This window comes from Melospiza georgiana, chromosome 5, assembly GCF_028018845.1.
Source record: "Melospiza georgiana isolate bMelGeo1 chromosome 5, bMelGeo1.pri, whole genome shotgun sequence".
In the NCBI taxonomy this organism is placed as follows: domain Eukaryota; kingdom Metazoa; phylum Chordata; class Aves; order Passeriformes; family Passerellidae; genus Melospiza; species Melospiza georgiana.
This window is the reverse complement of record NC_080434.1, coordinates 36341350-36361854: the sequence shown is the minus strand read 5'-3', so window position 1 is coordinate 36361854 and position 20505 is coordinate 36341350. Positions and strand designations below refer to the sequence as shown.

General features: G+C 40.7%; 1 protein-coding gene across 1 annotated transcript in view; it reads right to left on the bottom strand.

Annotated features, from left to right (window-relative positions):
• AFG2A (AFG2 AAA ATPase homolog A) overlaps positions 1-20505 on the bottom strand; it is a 161500-nt gene that overhangs the window by 119024 nt on the left and 21971 nt on the right. Inside the window, 3 exon segments of the mRNA XM_058024321.1 lie at positions 5867-5946; positions 6293-6346; positions 17430-17639. Of these exon segments, the coding sequence (XP_057880304.1) occupies positions 5867-5946; positions 6293-6346; positions 17430-17639 (344 nt within the window).

Here is a 20505-nt window from a genome sequence, read left to right as displayed (position 1 = left end):
TAAAAAGATGATGAGCTTTGTGAAAACAGGAAACAGTGCTCAGCTGTCAGCAGGTGACTTTGAAACAAATGGCCTGCAGGCAGCTGCAGACACATCCTAATTATCCTTCACGGTTGTGTAAGCAGCCTCTTCCACTCACCTACATTTCTCATTATTGCAGCTTCCAAAAGTTAATGAAGCAGGCCCAGAAAACTGAAACACAGCGAAAAGAGAGAAAAGGAAAAGGAGGCCAGCTTGAGACAGGTTAGGAATCAACAGGCTTTCTTCCAGAGGGATTTCCCCAAGCACATCTCCAAATGCTTGAGTGCCTAGGTGGTGATCCATCACCCATTTCCATCTGCTTGGAGCTAATTCCAGATGCACATCCATGGAAGACTGGCATTAGGCCACACCTGCAGCTTGCCCAGGCACTGCCTGGCTGATAGGAAGGATGCTAACATCATGAGTTCTCCTATTCTGCTAACACTGATGTTGCCTTAAAAAAAAAGCAATGAAACAAAATAAAAACAACCCCAAACCAAGCACACACCTGATGCACAGTATATTTCCCACGTTCTTTCATTCTGTTTTACTCAGCATTTCTCCTCTGTGCATTCCTGGAGGTTAATCAAGTTTAAATCTGTAATCAATCACATCTACCAGGCAAGCAAGCACAGTTTAGGCTGTAAGCATTTGAGACCTAGAAGTAACTAACTAGACTGGATTTCATTTCATTCCAACAATATGTATAATAGGTTCACTGTTCATAAATTTTAGTTACAATTATGTTCCTCCTGCCTATCATTAAAATGATGACTTCAAGAAAAGGGTTTATCAATCCAGTCCTGCTTTCACTGATGTTAATGAAAGTCTCTATTGACTTCAAATACCCAAATTATAATGTAGGCTGGGAAGTTACAAATTATTGGGGTTGTAAACAAAAAGGAAGAAACACAGATGCAAAACCACATGATAAATGCTTCTTGATAGCCAAAAGCACTAACAAGATCACTTTAAAATTAAAGGGATTGCAGACATTTGCTGTATACACACGTGAGCTATGAGTAATTTGTTAGAACTGCTCCTCCAAAACCAATTACAAGCTTTACTGTGAAATAAAATAGTTTCAAAACTTTCTTCTTTCACCAGTCCTTGCTAGGCCTAAAATAAAAAGCTGGCACTAGGCATGCAGCTTTTTTCCCCAGACGATATTTGTTTGGATACCAAATTCCAAAAGTTTAAAGAATTCATCCAACAGTCACCAAAGTTCTGAATGCCTCAATTCTCCATCATGTGCAAACATGGCTCAGATGTTGCAGGGAATCTGCTGATGTGCCACAGTTCTGGGACACCAGTGCCAACAGAGGCCAGAAACACAAAGTTCTTTGTCTGAGCTGAACAAGATTGGGTCCCTCAGAACAACCATGGCAGGGGGACACTCCATATCTTCCAGGTATACTTTGACAATGTTCTTCTGGCTTTGCATGAGAAATATCAGGGGGACAATACTTCCTCCAGCTTCAGTACTGCTAATTCACCCTGTGCAAGGTGGATTTCTGCCAAGAACCTCTCCCTTTTGCTGCATCCCCACAGAATTCAGCCCGTGGGTTTCATTACTGGATGCAACACACTGAGCTCCTTCAATGGCAGACACTGCCCATTGCATCAGGGAATCTGCACAGGCACTAAAATAGAATGACAAGTTCAAGGGTAGAGAATAAATAAATACGAGCTAAAATATCCCAGAATCTTGGTTTAAAAAGAGAAGATTTATCACTATCTCTGTTTAAGGGCAGAGGTGGTACATTACAGAAGAGAAGCTGCTGTTCTTCACAGGTTCTTCTAAAAACCCAAGAGCCTCAGAACTTGAGACTGCAAAGATTTTAATACCAAAAGTGAAAACAGTGTGTCTTTCAGTGGTTCTGACTATTTTAAATTGTGGCTTGGGAATCTATCTGTCCTTCCCCCACCATGCAGGACAACATATTTTCCCAAAAAAAGCACCATCATGCTGTGGTTTCAGGGGATTGGTAGCAAAGTCCCTTCACTTTGTCACTTTTATCCTCTAAAAAGGTTAGCAATATTCATCTACCAACTTTTGGCATCCACATGTCAAATACAAGGTACTGATTTTGTCCCTTGTCTGCCTTTTTTTTCTTCCCCTTGGAAAATAGCATTTATCAGTACCTTTCACAGCAGTCTGCAGCATTTCCCATCCTACATTATAGACTTGCAGTTAAAGGGGAAATGCTTTGCTTCTGAAAAACAAGAAAAGGATGTCTCTTGCTGAAAAATCCTAAAAATCCTACTTATATAAACAATGTCCCATTTCCAAAGCACGGAGATTTCTGAAGTTCAGCAAACAGACTGTCTGCACTGCATTTACACAGACCCAAGTTCATTCATCACTTTCAAGTCTAATTACCAAGCCATTTCCCTCTTGGCAACCCCTAATGGCCAGAAGAATTAGGTTTTACATGGTCAGGATACTGAGGGTAACAAATACCCATAACTCTCAGCAGCTGTGTAATTTGTAAAGTCTCCCAAGCTTTGTGCAGGCACAGGATCACTTCAAGGCAAACTCTGCTGCTCACACTCTGCTGTATCTGGACCAGTCCTGCCTCAGTGCAATCTGTTCTACAAAAAGTCATAACAGCATCTTTCAAAAGTATGGGGAAAGCAGAGAAAAAGTCATAATCTGCTTGTGCAAGCAGATGCTAATTAGAACCACAAAGCAGAGGAAAAGGCTCTGTGCATCTCAAAGTTCACCTCTCCTGATGCATGACTGAAGAAGTTTTTTTCTTTCTCTATCATTTCTCCTCTTCAAACCTTAAACCTCTAACTTTCTACCATCTTTTCTGCTGCAGGTTTATAATTTTTCTTTAGAAACAGGCAATGCTGATTGCCTCCCTTTTTCTCTACAGTCAGGCCACTGAGCCACTAATTTTTCATTTTCAGTTCTCTCTAAATTTACTCTAACATCTCTACATAAATCAGAAAGAGATGGAAAAATCCTCCATGAGCATTAGAAGCTCAGAGTAACAGAACAAAATGCAGAAGTGAACACAGCTCAAAGTATCTTTATGTCTTCACTACTACACTGGAAACTCAAGACCATTCAGATTCACTCTCTCTTCTTTCATAAAGGATAATCAGATTTTTATCTCAAGCAATTGCTCCTTACATTGAACTACTTTTCTTCAGAGCTGCAGGATAATATTTTCATAAACTGTCTTTAAAATTGGTATGCCTCCAGCCTACTTGCTTAATTCCTTGATCAATATGTATTACTGCGTCCACTACATGCAAACTAGGGAGAGTGTGGGCAGACAAGGAAAAAAATCTTAGTTGATATTGATAAAACATATGGGACTTCTAAGCAGGCTGGATAAGAAAGAATCTTTTCCAAATAAAACATTTTGACAACGAACAATGGCAATTACTATAATTTTTGCTGACTTCAAAGTATTGTTAGCTCTAACTAATAAACACACACAAACAGGATTTTGTAAAACAAAACTGCTACATGAGACAGTTACATTAGGTAGCATCTTAGATGTGTAACAATTATGGAATAAACTATGGCTTGGGAGTGTGTCATAAATAAAACACTGTGGCATAACTGAGTGCAGCCACAGTGTTTGCACAATGGCTTGTGCAGTGACAGAATCCACTACCTGATGCAAAGTAGTTATCATGAATGGCCCAAACAAGAAAATTCCTTAGCTTTCTTTCTCTGCCTCTACACTCATTTAATTACAAAATCCATTAGTTCATATGCCCCTGCTGCTGAGAAGGGATTGTTTAGTGACTTCTACAGAAGGTTGGGAGCAAAACAACCACAAGTTTTAGTCAAATCTAAATAAAGGGTTAATGAATACTTGGCAGGGTGCTTTAAAGAACAAAAACATTAAGTTATTTACTCAATGTTATTTCACATCTATATTTCTGATCAGATTTATACATAAAATTACTCTCACAGTTTAACAGTTTCAGATTCTCTGGATTTCTCGACATACCCTGGAAGGATTAGGAGAGGCTGCCTACCCAGGAGATATGGAATGTAGCACATTCTGCACAAAGCCCACAGCATCCTATCAAGGATTTCAACTCTCACAAAGCTATATCACAGAGTGTTCTTCACTGCCAAGGCAAAGAAAACTAATTCAGCCAACAGAGGGAATGGGGAGACAATATAAACAGGTGTTTCCTTGAAAACTTCAGCACAGTCAGTAATAGCACAGGAAATGGATCTCCAGAGGCCTCAAATCGTTAGCATCTCTAGTGCATTTGCAAATTCCTACTGTGCAAAGTCAGCCTGTAAAAAAGGGCCATTTCTAATAAGTGCCTTGTCTGGTTTCCTACACCATTTAATTTCAGATGAATTTTATGAGAACTCTGCTACATATTTTACCTCCCATCTGGTTCAGATTTGACAATGAAATATTTGTGTGTCCCGCCCTGTTCTTTTTAAAGCTTCAAAACCAGATGTCTCCAGCACAACACCACTGCAGCAGGTCACACCACATTCTTCAGCAAGCTGTGCCAGGCCTACTACCCCCCAGAGACACTCCCAGGTAAGGTAAAATCATGTTGTTTACTCCCTAAAAAAGCAAACAAACAAACAAACTCACCACCTCCAGGGCACTGTGTGAAAAAGCTGTTTAAAATGTATTATGGCTTAACCTTCCAAGAGGTTTGGAGGTTTGATCTTGATGAAGTGCTGGTTCTGGAAGCTAAACATATTAACAATTGCAGCAGGGGATGATATTTCTTTTCCCCTCCACTGGCTTGATTCAAGCAAACAATTTTGCAATTTCTCTGTTGCTTCAGTGCATAGAACTTCTAGGAAGATCACAAATTTCACAGCTGCACACGTTGCACATGAGAAGGACTTTGAGGAAAACATCTTCAATCAGATTTTGCATTTTCAACAGTAAGAATGTTCATTTCTTAGCAGCTTCACAGGGCAGCTCTATGCTACATGTGATGCCACCTCCTGATGTTGATGCCACCAACATCAAAATGACACCTGTTATCCTTCTTGCAATACAAAAGAACCTGCAGGGATGCTGAGGGAGCTTTTTCCCCAGAAAAATGTTGGAGTTTTGACATGCCTTTAAACAGGACAAATACTTTCTAATGCACCTATTTGGCAGGTTTTCATGCATAATAAAACAGAATAAAAGTATTTATTGCAACAGCAAGTAGCAGTTACATTTATAATGAGGTATCCCCCAAGAAAGTCCACTTACAGAGCCTGTCAAATCTTAAATGCTGTAGTGGCAACTAAAAACTGCAATCATTCTACTTCAGACATGAGCTAAACATCTCTTGGAATGATCACAAAGCAGGATATTAAAAAAATAATATTAGGTGTTTGCACAATAATCCCTTCTTAATGTCACACATGAAAGGACACAAGTGTTCCCAAATCTTTTAATGAAGTTTTTCCCAGTCTGGCAAAACATTTAAACATAGGTGTAAATTTAGTTTTATGAGTATTCTCCTAGGAAATTTGTGTTATGTAGCTTATGATCCTACTGTTTGCTTGATGGAAACACCCAATTAGGCCAGGGCAACAAGCCTGGGAAAAAAAAGGAGTTAAGTTTCTGGAAATAAAAGGTAAAACCACAGAAAAGAGCCAAATAGCATGAGAACCAGTAAATTCATTCCTGCTAATGAGATGAGAAAGGAGGAACTCCATCAGCTTACCTGTTTATGCCAAGTTAAATAGGCTTGAGTAAGTCACACATTACCCTTCTCCATAAAGAATGAAGATATTTAATAAAATTATTCTAGAAAGGTAAATAAAACTGTGACTGTACAGTGTAAGAATCATTTATCAGGAAATAATGTCTGTTGTTTTTGTAACAGGATTACTTACTTTCCCCTTTCAACTGCCAAGGCATCTATTTCATCAAAGAAGAGAATTGAAGGAGACACTGCTCTGGCTTTCCTGAAGATCTACAAAAAACCAACAATGAAATACCCAGTTTTAAGGGAAGGAAGCATTTACAGTACACTGTAACACAATAACAGACACCAGCCTGTCTTGTCTTGGGTTGTTTCTATTTTAAAACAGATTTTTTTTTTTAAAGAGTAGAAAAAGCTGCCACAGGATCCCAAATTCAACATGTACCAATGCAGGAGAAAGCTAAATATCCCTGCTGCTTCATTTTCTTATTTTCTTTTTTAAGCTTACACCAGAAGGAGTTTTCAGGAAGTTTAATGGTAACCTCATAAGCAGAGAAGAATTTGAAAGCCCAGGAAGCTTTGTATCTAATGTTATCCACAGCCTGCCCTTTCTCACCTCTCTCACTGCTCGTTCAGACTCACCAACGTATTTGTTCATCAACTCAGGCCCCTGAAAAACAGAAAATTCAAAAACATGATACATTTGTATACAAAATGACTGAGATGGTCTGCCAGTGCTACACTGGTCTCGATCTCCTACAAAAAATTCTGAGATTTTGTCATTTTTAAGTCTTATGGGTGCATTTTGACCTAGCTTGGTAGAGATAGAGGGTTTCTCCATTTATTTTAGTACCTATGCATGTTGGTTAGTCCTCTCTTCCTGATATTTTGCCAGTATCTTAATGAGAAATTGAATTAACCACAAAAACAAATGCTGTGAGGGTCTTAAAAGTGCTCAACAACAGCACACCAAGGGGCTGCAAAGGAGCCAGAAGAACAAATCACAGCAAAGCATTTACTTGCACTCTCAACCTGCATCCTGCCCAGCCAAGCACCACAGCAGTGACTTAAACCAACATTTAACAGCACTTCTTTGAACCTGACACTCTGCAGGTGAAGCAAGAAGCTCCACAGCAGCACACCTGAAACCCATCCCTAGCAAGGGAGCTGTTCAGTGTCTGAGCTCATGCACATTCCTGCTGCTCTGCTGAGCCTGCCAAGCAGGATTATGAGTGCCAGCTGCTGTGGTGCCTGCTTATCCTCACAGCCCTGTCCACCAGGAACAGACTGGAGACCACAGGGTCAGCATTCCAGTCTTGAACAAGTACTTACAATTCTAAAAAGTAAAACAATGGCAGATTCTCAGAGTATTTTCTGTTCTGCTGTATCCTGTAGGATAGGCTGCTTAAATAAGGCTTCCTAATGGGCCTCAGCTTCTCCTGGGATTGGTAATGACTCATTGACTTCTGTCTGGCTTGCATCAGCACTGACCTGCAGCCACAAACAAGGATCATTATCTGCTGCCCTGAACGAAAAGAGCCAGTGGCTCCAATCTATTTCCCAGGCAACAACAGGTGCCCTTGTAATTCCCCCAGAAGAAACAACATCCTTCACAGTCAGAAAGCTGAACCACCTCCTCCCAGCTGTGGGTGCCTTCAGGTAACTCAGCCCAGAGCACAGGGCAGCTTTAACAGCAGGTATGTCACAATTAACAATGTGTGGCAGACACACATTTATGCACAGGCAATGGCAGAGCCTCTGTTACAAGCCCTCTTTGAATGGGACCATCTGGACTTTGCTCCCAGGTTGGTGGAACATAGATTCATCACTCCAAAAATGCAGCACACTGGTTTTTGCAGGCTCCCCTCTCCATGCTCATTTTCATTGCTGCAGTAACAGTTAATGCACTGACTTTACCTTGACACTGGAAAACACCTGTGCTCACATAGGGGTAAAAAATAATATCCTCTGAAAAGCAAAGCACAAGTTATCTGATATCAGCAAAGCATCCAGGCATAGACACCACTTTTATTTCTTTCTTTTCAAAGAATTGTCCTTTATCCAAAGGACCAGGTGAGTGCAGCAGCCTGGCCATAGCCACACTGTAAGAGTTGATAGGGCCAGCACTGTGTGCCTGGCCTGCAGGAAAGGTAAATTATACAATTAGCATTGTTTTCTTTCTTAAAGCAACTGCTGTGGCAGCTAAAGTGGCACCTGGAGGCCTCCAATGACTGCAAAATTGGAGTCTGGTGGGTACCTGTGTGGAAACAGAATTATTCACACACAAAACTGAGGAACGCAGGAAAGACAGAAGGGAAAAACAAGGTGAGGAGAGAAACACAAAATACAAGGTGAGAGAGAGAAGCACAAAGCCTTTTGCTGCTACTGATAACAGCCATGAGGAGCGTGGAGCAGCCAGTGAGGGCAGACTGCAGCTCAGAGACAGCCCAGCTGCTCTGGGCCCTCGTCCTTCATCACGTTCAGGGCAGATCAGGAATCCGATAGCACAGCCCTGACAAATCCTTAAGGAATGAGAGCAGAGTCCTCTCTTTCCATCCAGCTCTCTGTCACAATGAGAAACCACTGCAGACTCTACCCACAATTACAGATTTCTCTCACTAACTTTTCCTTGGAGCCTCTGCAGCTTCCCTTTCATGCCCTTATTCCCATAAGTAATCTTCATTCACATCAGTATTCCCATGGAAACCAACATCACACACATCCGTGCCAACGGTGTGCTCCTCTCCTGTGACCCAACATCAAACAGCCTGACATTTTCTTTTGTCTCAGCAAAAAAAAACCCAAAACCACCCTGTTTGAGCTTTAAGGTACAATATAATTTCAGATGCATGTAGTTTTATTTTTAATAAAGCATTAAAATATGATGAAGGCAACATCAAAGCAATAAATACCATTTAAAATGTTTCAAAGAGAATTATTTTGAATGTAACTTTTTGCTGTAAGCTTTGACATTAAGTTTTTCTCCATTTTTCTCCACTAAAAAGCAACTCCAGGTGAAAGACTACTACATGTTAATGAGCTGTGCCTCTTTGTGAAGAATTTTAATGAAAATTGGTTTGAAAGTCTCCTAGTTTACCCTTCATGAGGGATACCAGAACTCCATTTGAGTGTCATGTTTTTTACTGTGAGCAGCTCATCCTTACTGTCCATGGCAAGAAAAGAAAAGGCTCCAAAGACAAAGCACACACAGAAGAGGGGGAATTGCTGTACAATTCAATCATGCAAACACTGAAAACCACAACACAAAAACTAGAAGTGTTCAAAGCAGCTGGATGTTCAAAGTAGCTGGGTGAGCTCTGGTCCCACCTGAGCTGAGCCTTTGCCTTACCCTGTCTGCACCTGTGCTGTCCTTTAGCTCAGATTGATGGCAGCTCTTGTTTGAAAAACAAATCTGCAGGACAGGCAGTCTGCAGGCCACCACAAAGTCACCTGCTGGCAGCTGACACAGCTTCTCATTTCACAAAGTTCACCTTTAGAAGACTTTGGAGGCCAATGAAGAAATACCAGGAGAGTTTTTTCATTTTATTTTTCAGTGCTTTTCTAAATGCTTTAAAAAGCAAATGACAAGAGCTTGACTTAGCTGACATTTGTTGAAAGATCATTTCTGGCCAAGGGGTGAGCATATGGATTCTTTTTAAAAGCTTTTTATAGCTGTTGATAGACTGACCAAGAGGTGCTAGTAAAAAATGGGCCAGTTTAATGCTGCACAGCTCTGTTCTCATCTGCAACAAGTCATCTTCCATACAAGCAGACATGTAGAAATAAAACCTGTTTCTTGTGGACATTTGCACAGGGACTCCAAAACCTGCAAAAGATTTGGAGCAGAAAATTGGCAGAAGTAGTTGTAGCTCAGCCATGCATATAAGCATTTGTGAGCTGGAGTCCAGACTGACAGTAAAAAATCTGCCAATTCAGGCCCACTGGATACTGCTGAGGTTTCTTTATTCAGCCTCAAAGTAGAGAGAGTTTCCAGGCATGCTCTGCCTACAGACTATTCCATCCCTACTTACTTATATCCCCATGCATCATGAAACCTTGTACTTGCTTATGGTCTGGATTGGATGAATTTTAATTTCTTTTTTATTTTAATAAAAAATCCAAATTTCTTGGATTTAAAGTATTATCAGAATTAACTCTCCAAGATTAACTGCACAGAAGATAAAACCCTTGTATACATGCAGCAACATGAGATAAGCTTGTGCACACATGGCTTTGACAGAGGTTCTCAAAGCGTTTTTAAACTGCAAGAGGGACATCTGCTACCCCTGAAGTTAAAGAGCATCAGTCATTTTTCTGAGCAGGCCTTAAGACCACTTGCAGATTTTCTCCACCACTTGGGTAGGAAATTTAGGCAGTGATTTCTCTTACATGTTTTCTTTTTCACTCTTTTGACAATCAGGCAAGTAATGCACTGAAGCTTTCTGAGTCACACGGGCACAGCTCCAGATGTGTCTCCAGCACACAGCTCAGTCCAGACTCTTCAGAAATACCCTGATAACCTCACATACAGGTTCTGGGCTCTTACACAGACACATCAAACTGTGCTAGCCACAGAGCACAATTCCTAGGTCCTAAAGATCCAACTAGAAAGTTTCTATCACATCCAACAGATTACTGCTCTAGATTATTACTACAAGATAATGCACAATTCCCTCTTTGGCATATTCAAAGCAGAAATCATCAGGCATTAAAGTATCAGTCATAATTAATATCTAATTTCAAATGATGTCTCTAGCAACTGAGCTCTGTACTGTGAATCTCAGAAAAGAACAAAAAGAAAAGGACAGAGGGGCCAAAATTATTTTTCAACCATTCACACTGTGTTCCTAGGGCAAAGTTCAGTGCCCACAGTCACACAATGGCATCTGAATTAGACATTCACATGAACTGATTTGGGCAGACAGATGTTCACCTCTCAGGTGCCATGTGCTAATTTCCCTTAAGACTGCAGGAGAAGCTTAGACATCCAGCTCAGAGCAGCAAAGTTTGATCCCACCCCAGCAATACACCATTCATAGGGTTGAACCCAGCATCTTTTTTTAATTCTTTCCAGTTTGGACACCGAAGGTGAGATAGAGTCATGGAAGCACAGAATGGCCCAGGTTGGAAGAGTCCTTAAAGATCATTTAGTTCCAACCTCCCTGCCATGGGCAGAGACACCTTCCACCAGACCATGTTTGCTCAGAGCCTCATCCAGGGATGGGTAATCCACATAGATACCCAGGGATGGGTAATCCACAATTTCTTTAGGCAACCTGTGCCACTGCCTCACCATCCTCACAGTAAAGAATTTTTCCTAATCTATCTAATCTAAATCTACTCTGAAACTATTCTCCCTTATCCTGCTCTTGGAAAAAGTCCCTCTCCATCTTTCATGTAGGCTCTAGTTAGGTTCTGGAAGGCACAATTAGGTCACTCCTAAGCCTTCTCTTCTCCAGACTGAACAATCTCAATTCTCTCAGCCTTATGTTCTACTCTAACAACACTGAAGAGACTCAGAAATTAGTTATTGAGTCCTTTGGCACTGTAATCTCCATGGCAAAATGCTATTCCATCCCTCCCACAGTCCAACCAAAGCAGCACATGACTCAGGGTGGCTGCAGGGAAGCAAGTTAATAAGATAAACACTGAAACTTCCTTTAATTTAACAGTAAGGCTCTTTCTAAGGCAGAGGCTGTACGTGTGTGATTTGGTAATTGGTTACACTGCATAGAAAAATATTTGCTCAGAAAACGCATTCTATTTGCTTGTTAAGAATAAAGCCTGCTTCTTCTCTTTCAGGGCTGCTTCAAGATTTCACCCGCATCACTCCCAGCTTCTCAGCACATGGAAATCCCAGGCTGAGCACCATGCACCATTTTAATCACTTCCTTTCCCTCTGCCCTGCATTCCAGAGGACATTAAAAACTTGTTGACACCTGTCTGGGGTTTGCAAAACTTCAATTTCAGCAGGTGCTTGTGGGCTCCAAAGTATGTAAGGGAGCAAACTGGCAAAACCCAGTTATCCCCAGTCCCTGCAGTGCAGTTGTAACAAGCAGCATGGTAAGACTGCCAAGGCAACTATAATATCCAGTTTTCTTTATTGCCATGCCTCAGAGTCCACTTGTTTGCCATTTGCCTTGACCAGCAAACTCCAGTGACAATCTTCTGAGGCTTCTTTACACAAGACAGAAGCCAGGATTTGCACTGCAGAATGAGCTGACTGGAAACATTGAATTACACTCACTGCATGCACCAGTGCCTTTGGAGTGCCTCTGGCATCATCAGGGCAGGATCCATGCAGGATCAAAAATCACACAGCAAAACCACACAAAATGAGCCACCCCTGCTGCAAAACCTATTTGCTGAGACTTCACACCTCCAGCAACACTCCATTCCTCCACTGGTAACTTGAAGAGAGAGAAACTAAGCACTAATAAAAAATAAATTTGCAAGGTAATTGAGAAGGGACAAAGAGATAGGGATTATATTTAACCATTTTCTGCCTGTATAGTCACTTTTGGTAAGCTTATGGTAAGAACGGATGAATGATTTTTAGTAGAGTACAATATGCAGAAAGCTTCAGGATTAAAAGAGCTCAACAAAGTATCTCAACTTGTTATCCCTTGTAAAAAATGTCCAATTTTTCAAACAGAGTTATTTTTACTATCTGCTAATTAACAAACAAGTTGTTGTAAATGTGTTACTGTGGATCCCTTTAGAAATTTTATCAAATGTTTGCCAAAATTTCTCATAAAGCCACAATGCCTCTGCATTTTTCATCTTAAATGCCTTGCTTTTAAACTACTTACAGTCACCAAGCTTTCTTATTTCAGGCTTCTGCTCACTGAAATCCCCATCAAAAGGCTAAGCTATCTCCCCAAAACTCAGTGACAGCTCTTCACAAAGCAAAGCAGTCGACCTTTCCAAGCCTCATTAATCTGTGGGAGCTGCCACAGCCAAGATCTGAAGGGAAAAGCAGAGGAAACTTGAATTGGAAAATATTTTGACATAATTGACCCAGATGACAAACTAAGCTTAAGCACATGTCAAGCACGGGGAGTGGTACAAAAGCATTGGCTGGGTGACACAGGAAGCTGAACCAAGCCAAGGTGAAGACAGAGCCCTGGGAACTCTGTATATTTTTGTAATTACTGCTCATTGCAAAAAGAAAAGATTCCTTCAGCCCAAGCTCTTAAGTAACAGCAAATAAAAGGTCAGGAATATTTTCTCTTTTTAAAAAAAAAAAAAAAAATCACACTGTAGTTGGATCTCCTAACAAATGTTTCAAATTAAAGTTTAAGAACAGTATAGTTCACATCATCTGTACCAGTGGTTTGCTCAGTGCTGACATTCTTAAACACTCCTTACTGTCACAGGTGGATTTGGTTTTCTTTGCTTTGTGTGGTAGGGATTTTTCAAGTATTGCTTCATCCTGTTTACAAAAATTACTGTGCCTCGCTTAGCTGAACTGCAAGGCATTTAACTTTTTTAAATTTAAGCTGTTTTTTGTCACTACCCCTAAGTGAGGCTTGGTCTTACTTTTGATTTTAAACAGACAAATGTTAAAAAGCACTAAGCAGCAAGAGGAAAAATGATGTTTCTGAAACCTGCACAAGCCTATAGAAGTTACATAATTTTTCTTGCTATATATCTTATAAACTCAGGTAATCTGCTTGTTAGACAGAAAACAGAACTCCAATTCCCCATGGATCAGACCATCACAGCTGGGTGATAGAATTTATCTGGATGAGTATCCAGATGGTACCTCCCAGCCTGACATCTTAAGAGCAGACTCCAGTGTTCATTCTGAAATAGGTTAAAACCAGAAAAAGCTCAATGTTTTTTTTATTTGGTAGTAAAGTTAATGACCTAAATAGCACAATAATAGGAGAGGGAAAAAGATTCCACACAGACTCTGCTAATTGCTTCCAAGAAAAGCCACAGAAAATATGTAAGGAAAAGTAATACTCATCTGATTCTTAGCAAAACACAATGACACAGGATTTCCTAAAAATTAAATAAACTAACAAATTTAAAATCCAAGAAGGCAGTCATAATGCATCTAAATAAACTAAGATGCAAGACAAATGCAGAGATAATTATCTATCCTATACAGCAAGCCAGGCGGGTTACTTCCAAAAATATAATATCACCACAAAAATCCTAGTGGTCTCACAAAAAATAAAGCTCAAAAAACCAGCCAGTCAAAACTGACCCTAGGTGCAGGAACTGTCAAAACAGTCCACAGAAATACCTACGACACAAATAGTCCAATGAGGAAATACAATGACAAAGGGTTTCATTTCCTTCATGCTCAGTTTCAGAAAGCTAGATGACATCTAAAGCAAAAATGTCAGAGAGACAGGTTGTATATGACAGCAAGGTGTCATCAGCCTGGCAGAAGCTGAAAATTATATCCCCATCATAGTCATATGGATAGGTCCAATACCTGAATATAAGGGGTTTTTCTTACTAGCACAAAAAATGCATAAAACACATTTCAGAAGAAAATTACAAACTTTGGTACAAGCACAAGAGGATTGTGAAAGACAAAGCGCAGAAAAGGCTGACTGAAACAAGCAGTCAGTCAGATCAAAAGCTGTTGATAAGTCAAGACTGGTGTTCAATCCTGCATAACGAAAAAATTATCCTAATCCATTCCTTCACACAGTCTTACAGTCACTTGTATCCATGAGTGCAAAACACTGCAAAATCTCCAAGCAGCTGAGAACAATTCAGTTGTTGCCTTTTCTGTAACAGAGATTTGGAGGGGGGAATAATCCAGATGACCACTAAAACCTTGAAAAGCCTCAATGCTACAAGAGATTTAGAAAAAGGGGCTGGCGGGAAGCAGCAGGAAGAGCCATCCCCTGGAAAGTAGCTGACAACCTCCCCCCCCAGTAAATTTAGCAGATACATTGTATTAGAAACAAAGAAAGTCAAGAGAAGGAACAAAAATAAACTATTCCCCCTAGGAATGATACGCAAGATTGCTTTGTAAAACAAACCAACCAACAAGCTTTGCTCTGGAAAAGCAAAAGGTCACCAATCTTGGTGCAAATACAGCTATAAAAAGTTTTTGGCCAAGTATCAAAGAGCATGTTTACAAAAGGGCAACATTCATTGTAACACTAACCATTCAAATCTCACAATAGATTTCAGGAGAGAACAGGATGCAACGTCAAACATCTGTTATCACGTTATTTCTTCAGCTCCTCTGCCCAGAAATGACATGGACACTCAGCCCATCTCCCAAACCTCATGAGAAGCCAGTCAGACGTGGGCCAGAGGCTGCCTTGTGACAGCTCCCTATGCCCAAGACAGATGGAAAGGTCACATTTGAGCAGTTTGCTCATAACCCAGCTGAAACGTCTCACTGAACAGAGTCAGCTGTCCAAACTGCACAGACACATCTGGCAAACAAAGCCTGCCTGGAGGCGATACCTGCTGCACTGAAGCAGGACAGCCAGCTCAGACAAGGACAGCACATCCAGCACTGATGGCAGGGAGCTGGGACTTGCTGTGCTCGTGGCTCTAAAATGCACTGTGCAGACACAATAGTGCCGTCCAAAAATCACCGAACCGAGCAAGCACTGCATGGAACAGAATCGATCTCCTCTCAGGCTTCACAGCCAAAGGGAGAGGCAGCATCCAGAGCTGTGCCTCCTGCCTGCCTGCAGCCCCTGCTCCAGAAGGGCCCAAGAACCTCTGCCCTCTGCAGTATCCCAAGAGAGTATCCTACAAGCTGTACAGCAGACACTTTTCATCAGAATTACTTACTCCAGAGAGTCTGGAAGGAAAATGCAAGTCTGAAAAGTAAATCATCAAGAATCGCACTTTCGTTTCAAAATGCCTGATGTCGGTTCCAGGGATGGATATCCAAGACATAATGTAGAGAAGGGGAAAATTAATAAGGCTATAAGCAAGAAAAGAAAAATCCTCTCTCAAAAACACCCCAACAAAACAAACCAAAACCCCACAAATTCATCTAGTTTGGATTTATTGCAGGAACACTTGCAGTGGAAATTAATTCATGCCTGTTGTGCTTGAGAAAGTGCTACAGATGATGTTTAACACATTTAGTACATGATGGATGTTGCCTTTTTCTGTCCAGGAAACAAATGTGAAGTTAGAGAAAGTGGGCTATGTTCCCTTCCTGGAGTCAACATGTCCAAGGTTGGACATGCTCCAGAGATGTGCTTCTTGAAACATCTGTACATTGAATATTTGACCAGTTCCAGGCCAGGGGATTTAAACCAACTGGGAATCACAGGCAATTTCCTAGAGCCAGACACTTCTGCAGCTTGTCAGTGATGGGGAATGTTGCACGTGCAGAACTGCACCATGGCAAAATGCTGCATTACTGTACACTGCAGCTTTGGATACCTCCTGGTCAGCATGAGCCACCCTTCACTCTCAGACAATTAACTGCATCAGTAAAACTGTCTGATAGTGCCATGATTGAGGGATACAAGACAGCAACAACATCCATTTTCAACTGATTTTCTTTTTTCCAGACTGCTACCTTCTTTCCCCACCCTCTCAGGCACCAGTGCTTAGGGTGAGACAAAGAGGAATGTTTTCTTTTAAGCAGAGGCGGAGGAAAAGGTTACCTTGTTTACCAGTAACTCTGGAGCACAAAGAACTACTTTGTCTTTATGGAAGAGGCAGGAAAGGTAGCGTTTCTTAAGGGCTGAGGTTTCCAAAGCTGCCCTTGTTGATGTGACTGTGACCCAGAGGGCTGCCTATAACCCCAGGGAGCCCAGGCAGTGAAGGGCTGCTGGCTTCAGGGTCAACACAAGCGCCTCTGCTCCCAGAGAGGATCCACAGCATGCCTGAAAGGATGGGAGGAGGAGGAAGCTGTGTGCAAACTAACACAGGAGGCTTTGTGAGTCAGGAGATGGTCAACAGAGAAGGGGACGTGATCTTACTGCTGAGGAGGAGATACTTTCAAAACGCTTAAACAAATGTTTTTTCTTGCACTTCATTAACAATCTGACACAGCTGCAAGAATAACCCATGTGGAATCACTCTGCTATCTTTTTTTTTCCTTTCCTATGCAGTGAAGCTCAGTATTATTATTAAATAACTTCCATTCATGTGTTTTCCATACAACCCACAGTGATCAATTACACTGATTCATAGGCAACGAAATCCAAAATTTTTCTATACTAAGTGTTTCTTAATGCTGAGAGAATATCCCATCTTTACAAGAGTATTCAAGATATAACTGATTTTTCAAGCTTTCTGAAAACTGATGAAGTAGAACTATTTCCCCAGGAAAAAAGGCAAATAGGACAAGAAAAAATCTGTAATGAAACACAAACAGTGAGATAAAGAAAGTGACCTTCCTGAGGAATGAAAAGGAATGTAAGAGATTAGATGATATTTCCATGCATGCAAGTAATTATTACAGTAACAGCAGCTATCCACTATCCAGAGGCACTTCTCATTTACATTGCTTTAATTGCAGTATAAATATTGTTGCCACTTTTAGAAAGACTTTAAACAATGCCAATATTTAAGACCTCACTCCACAGCTTACCTGTCCATCCCAGATCTGTGCTGTGACAAAATAATTCTTTTAATAGCATACAAGAAAGCACAAAATTTACTTGATATTTACAAGGTGTTTGCAGGAGCATATAGGGAACAGAAACACTAAGAGCCACTGGATTTTAACACTGGAAATTGGTAAAACCATCAGTTGTTATGTAGGAGTTAAGAAAATGTGAGTGTGAATGGCCTACCTTCACTGCCAAGAAGTTGAGGCCACTTTCATGAGCCAAAGCTTTTGCTATCATGGTTTTAGAGCACCCAGGAGGTCCATACAGCAGAACACCCTTGGGAGGCTGGATCCCCATTTGGATGAAGGACTCTGGATGTTTGAGAGGCCATTCCACTGCTTGCTTCAACTTCAGCTTGACATCTTCTAGTCCTCCTATGTCTGACCAAGATACCTGCAGAACAGAGCATTTTTGCTGAATTCAGACAATTCAGAGCAGAACTATTAAAGTAAATAAATCAAAAGTGCTCTGCAGAATGTGAACTGGTTCTTTAATAAAGTTGTTTCCAATGAGTCACTTCTTCAAAAAGTCTTTATTAAACAAGAAGCACAAGACAGGCCTGTCAGGAATACATAAAGGCATGTGTTATGTCCTACCAAAAAAGCAGACAGATCTAAAACCTGCCACACCTCTTCCTACAGTGCTGTCAACAAGCCTGAGAGTTTTCTCCACATCTTCCCAGCCTGCTCTTCCTCTGGTCACCATCCACTTCAAATATTAAACATGTCAAGGCACACCTAAATCAAATGATCTTCTGCCTTAAAACACTCTTCCAGAAATTTGCTCAACATTAATCATCCTTCAGCTCTGGAAAGTGAATTACACATGAAAAGCAAGCAGGGTGTTGCTGAGAGGCAAGGTATTGCCTTTTCCCCAAGCTGAAACCTGGAGTCACCCTTGGTTTGTCCCTATTTTCCCTGATGCCAGGACAAGGAGTGGAAACTAGAAGTAGACAGTCCCTGAGAAAGGTAATTCAGTCTGCTATTGAAGTGATGAAAAAAAGCATTTGGATGTGGTGCAAACACTTTTATTTAAGACCAAGCAAACTTCAAATCAAATAAAATTTCTCTTAGATTGTCAGACTTCAACGTAGAAGAAAATTACAAAGAGAGCAGAGAGCAAACAGCAAACGTAACAAAAGTTTGTGTTTATGAGTCAGATATTAAATAGTGTGACTATTCATAGTCACATAGTGTGACTTTAATTTCATTTAAGAAGATGTATTACCTACCCCCATAGCTCTTGATTCTATGTAGGAGATTTGTAACTGCACAGAACTAAATCTGACACTCTTAGACAACTTTTTCTGAGGGCAGAAGACAACATAAGGAGACAACATTGTTCTCCTTTTTTCAGTATCAATCCTTACTTATACCTGGCAAAGTATGGACTAGTCATCATGTCTTTCTATCTAGACAAAGATTTTGACAAACATGAACAAGAGCATCTTGAAATTAATTAGGCCATCGTGAATTCCCCTTAAGTTTCAGCAATAGAAGGCAAAATCTATTAGCAGTACTTTACATGCACATAAAAAGCCAGGGAGAAAACACTTAAATGTTACTTTTACTCTCTTAAATACTCAGTCATTTACCCTCTGCAAATATTCAGTCTTCTGAATATCAGTCAGGCATCGTTCAAGTGATTTTTCAGACCCACTACATGGCATTTAAGACCAGCACAAGTGACAGAATTGAACAGAAAAGGTGAAGTAAGGTCACTTTACATGAAGGTTGTTTTCAGCAATCTGGAGACTTAGAATAAGTCTAGAATGCCTACAATTTAAATTCTGACAGTACAAGGTGAGGAACTGGTGCTGCAATAGTATTAAAAGAAAAAATAGCTAATAAACCATTACCTTCACATTCTGGTGAATTCTAAACAGAACAAACTTGTCCTCATTTCAAAAGGAGAGAGATAATTGTTGGGGAGGGAGAGGTGAGGGAAGAGAGGTTGGGGAACAGTCTACCAGCAACAGTTCCACTGCTCTCATCTGCACAGGATCTCAAAGGAGAGGTCTTGCAGCACCAGCAATGAGGTGTGATGTTCTGTCACTGTGGAAATGGCTTTAAAGATTAGCCTTGGGGCTGGGCTCACACACACAAAACCAGCTCTCTGCTACACCAACATTTCATTACTGCTGCAATCTCTAGCTCCCCCCAGGTCAACAGAACTCAGAGTGCAACACAGAGCAGCAGTTCCCCAGAGGTTATTAAGCACCAGTAATAAAGAAATAAAGCAGACAGGCAAAGGATGTCTTATCCAGAATCTTTTGCCTGCAAAGACACAAATCTGAGTGTTGAATTACACTAAAGGGAGTGAAAGAGGCAAGCAAAACCCACACCACTCTCTGAAAAAAATTTCATAAAGACCCACAGGAGAGGGAGGAACAGCAATTGCAGTGCAACTCTCCAAAGAACTGCAGTATTAACTTCCTGATTTATAATGTGCATCCTCTCTCCCCTAAATCCTTGCTGCAGAAAAAGCAGCCTTCGAAAAAGGTTGTAACACACAGCAAAGTTCAAGAAAGGCTCTTTAAAATGGAAGGCAAGATGGTACACAGAATTAGGCAGCAAGGATTTTACATTTGCCTTGGTCACAGCCAACACAATTCAGACACAAGAGAAAGGAATTGTGGTTTTATTCAGAAGTTACTTGAACTCCTGTCATTTGACTGGCACATGGCTACTGTAAAGCAATGAATTATGGAAGAGCCCACCATCTAAAAAATGAAGCTGAAAATCAAAAAAATCTCATGTATGTCAATGGTTTTACTTGTAAGTAACTACATGGGCCAAAGGCCCATCCACACCAAGGGGTTGCCAAGTGAGTACTCCACCTGCAATAAATACCTAAAAAGCTGATATTATAAATGTAGTTCAAATTCCTGTCTTCTCTTTGGGGAAAAAAATCTCACATAATTTATAATTTATTTAGTGTATCAAGTTATTTTTAGCAAGGACTTTTTAGATTGCAGCATTCACAGAATACTTTGAGATGGAATGGACTCTAAATATCATCTAGTTCCAAACTCCCTTCCTTTGGTGATATGGGAGGACACAAAATCTGTTGCACCCAAATTACTTTAGAATCTACTTTAAACTCACCCCAGACAGCAAGCAGATGGCTTGAAATTTACCCTACACCTTCAGAGAATACACATTGCTTTGTGGAAATGCAGGTCCTGTCAGCACAAAAATAATCTCCACTAGGCTATTAATAAAGGAATGAATTCCAGTAGTACTCCAATAACTCAGTG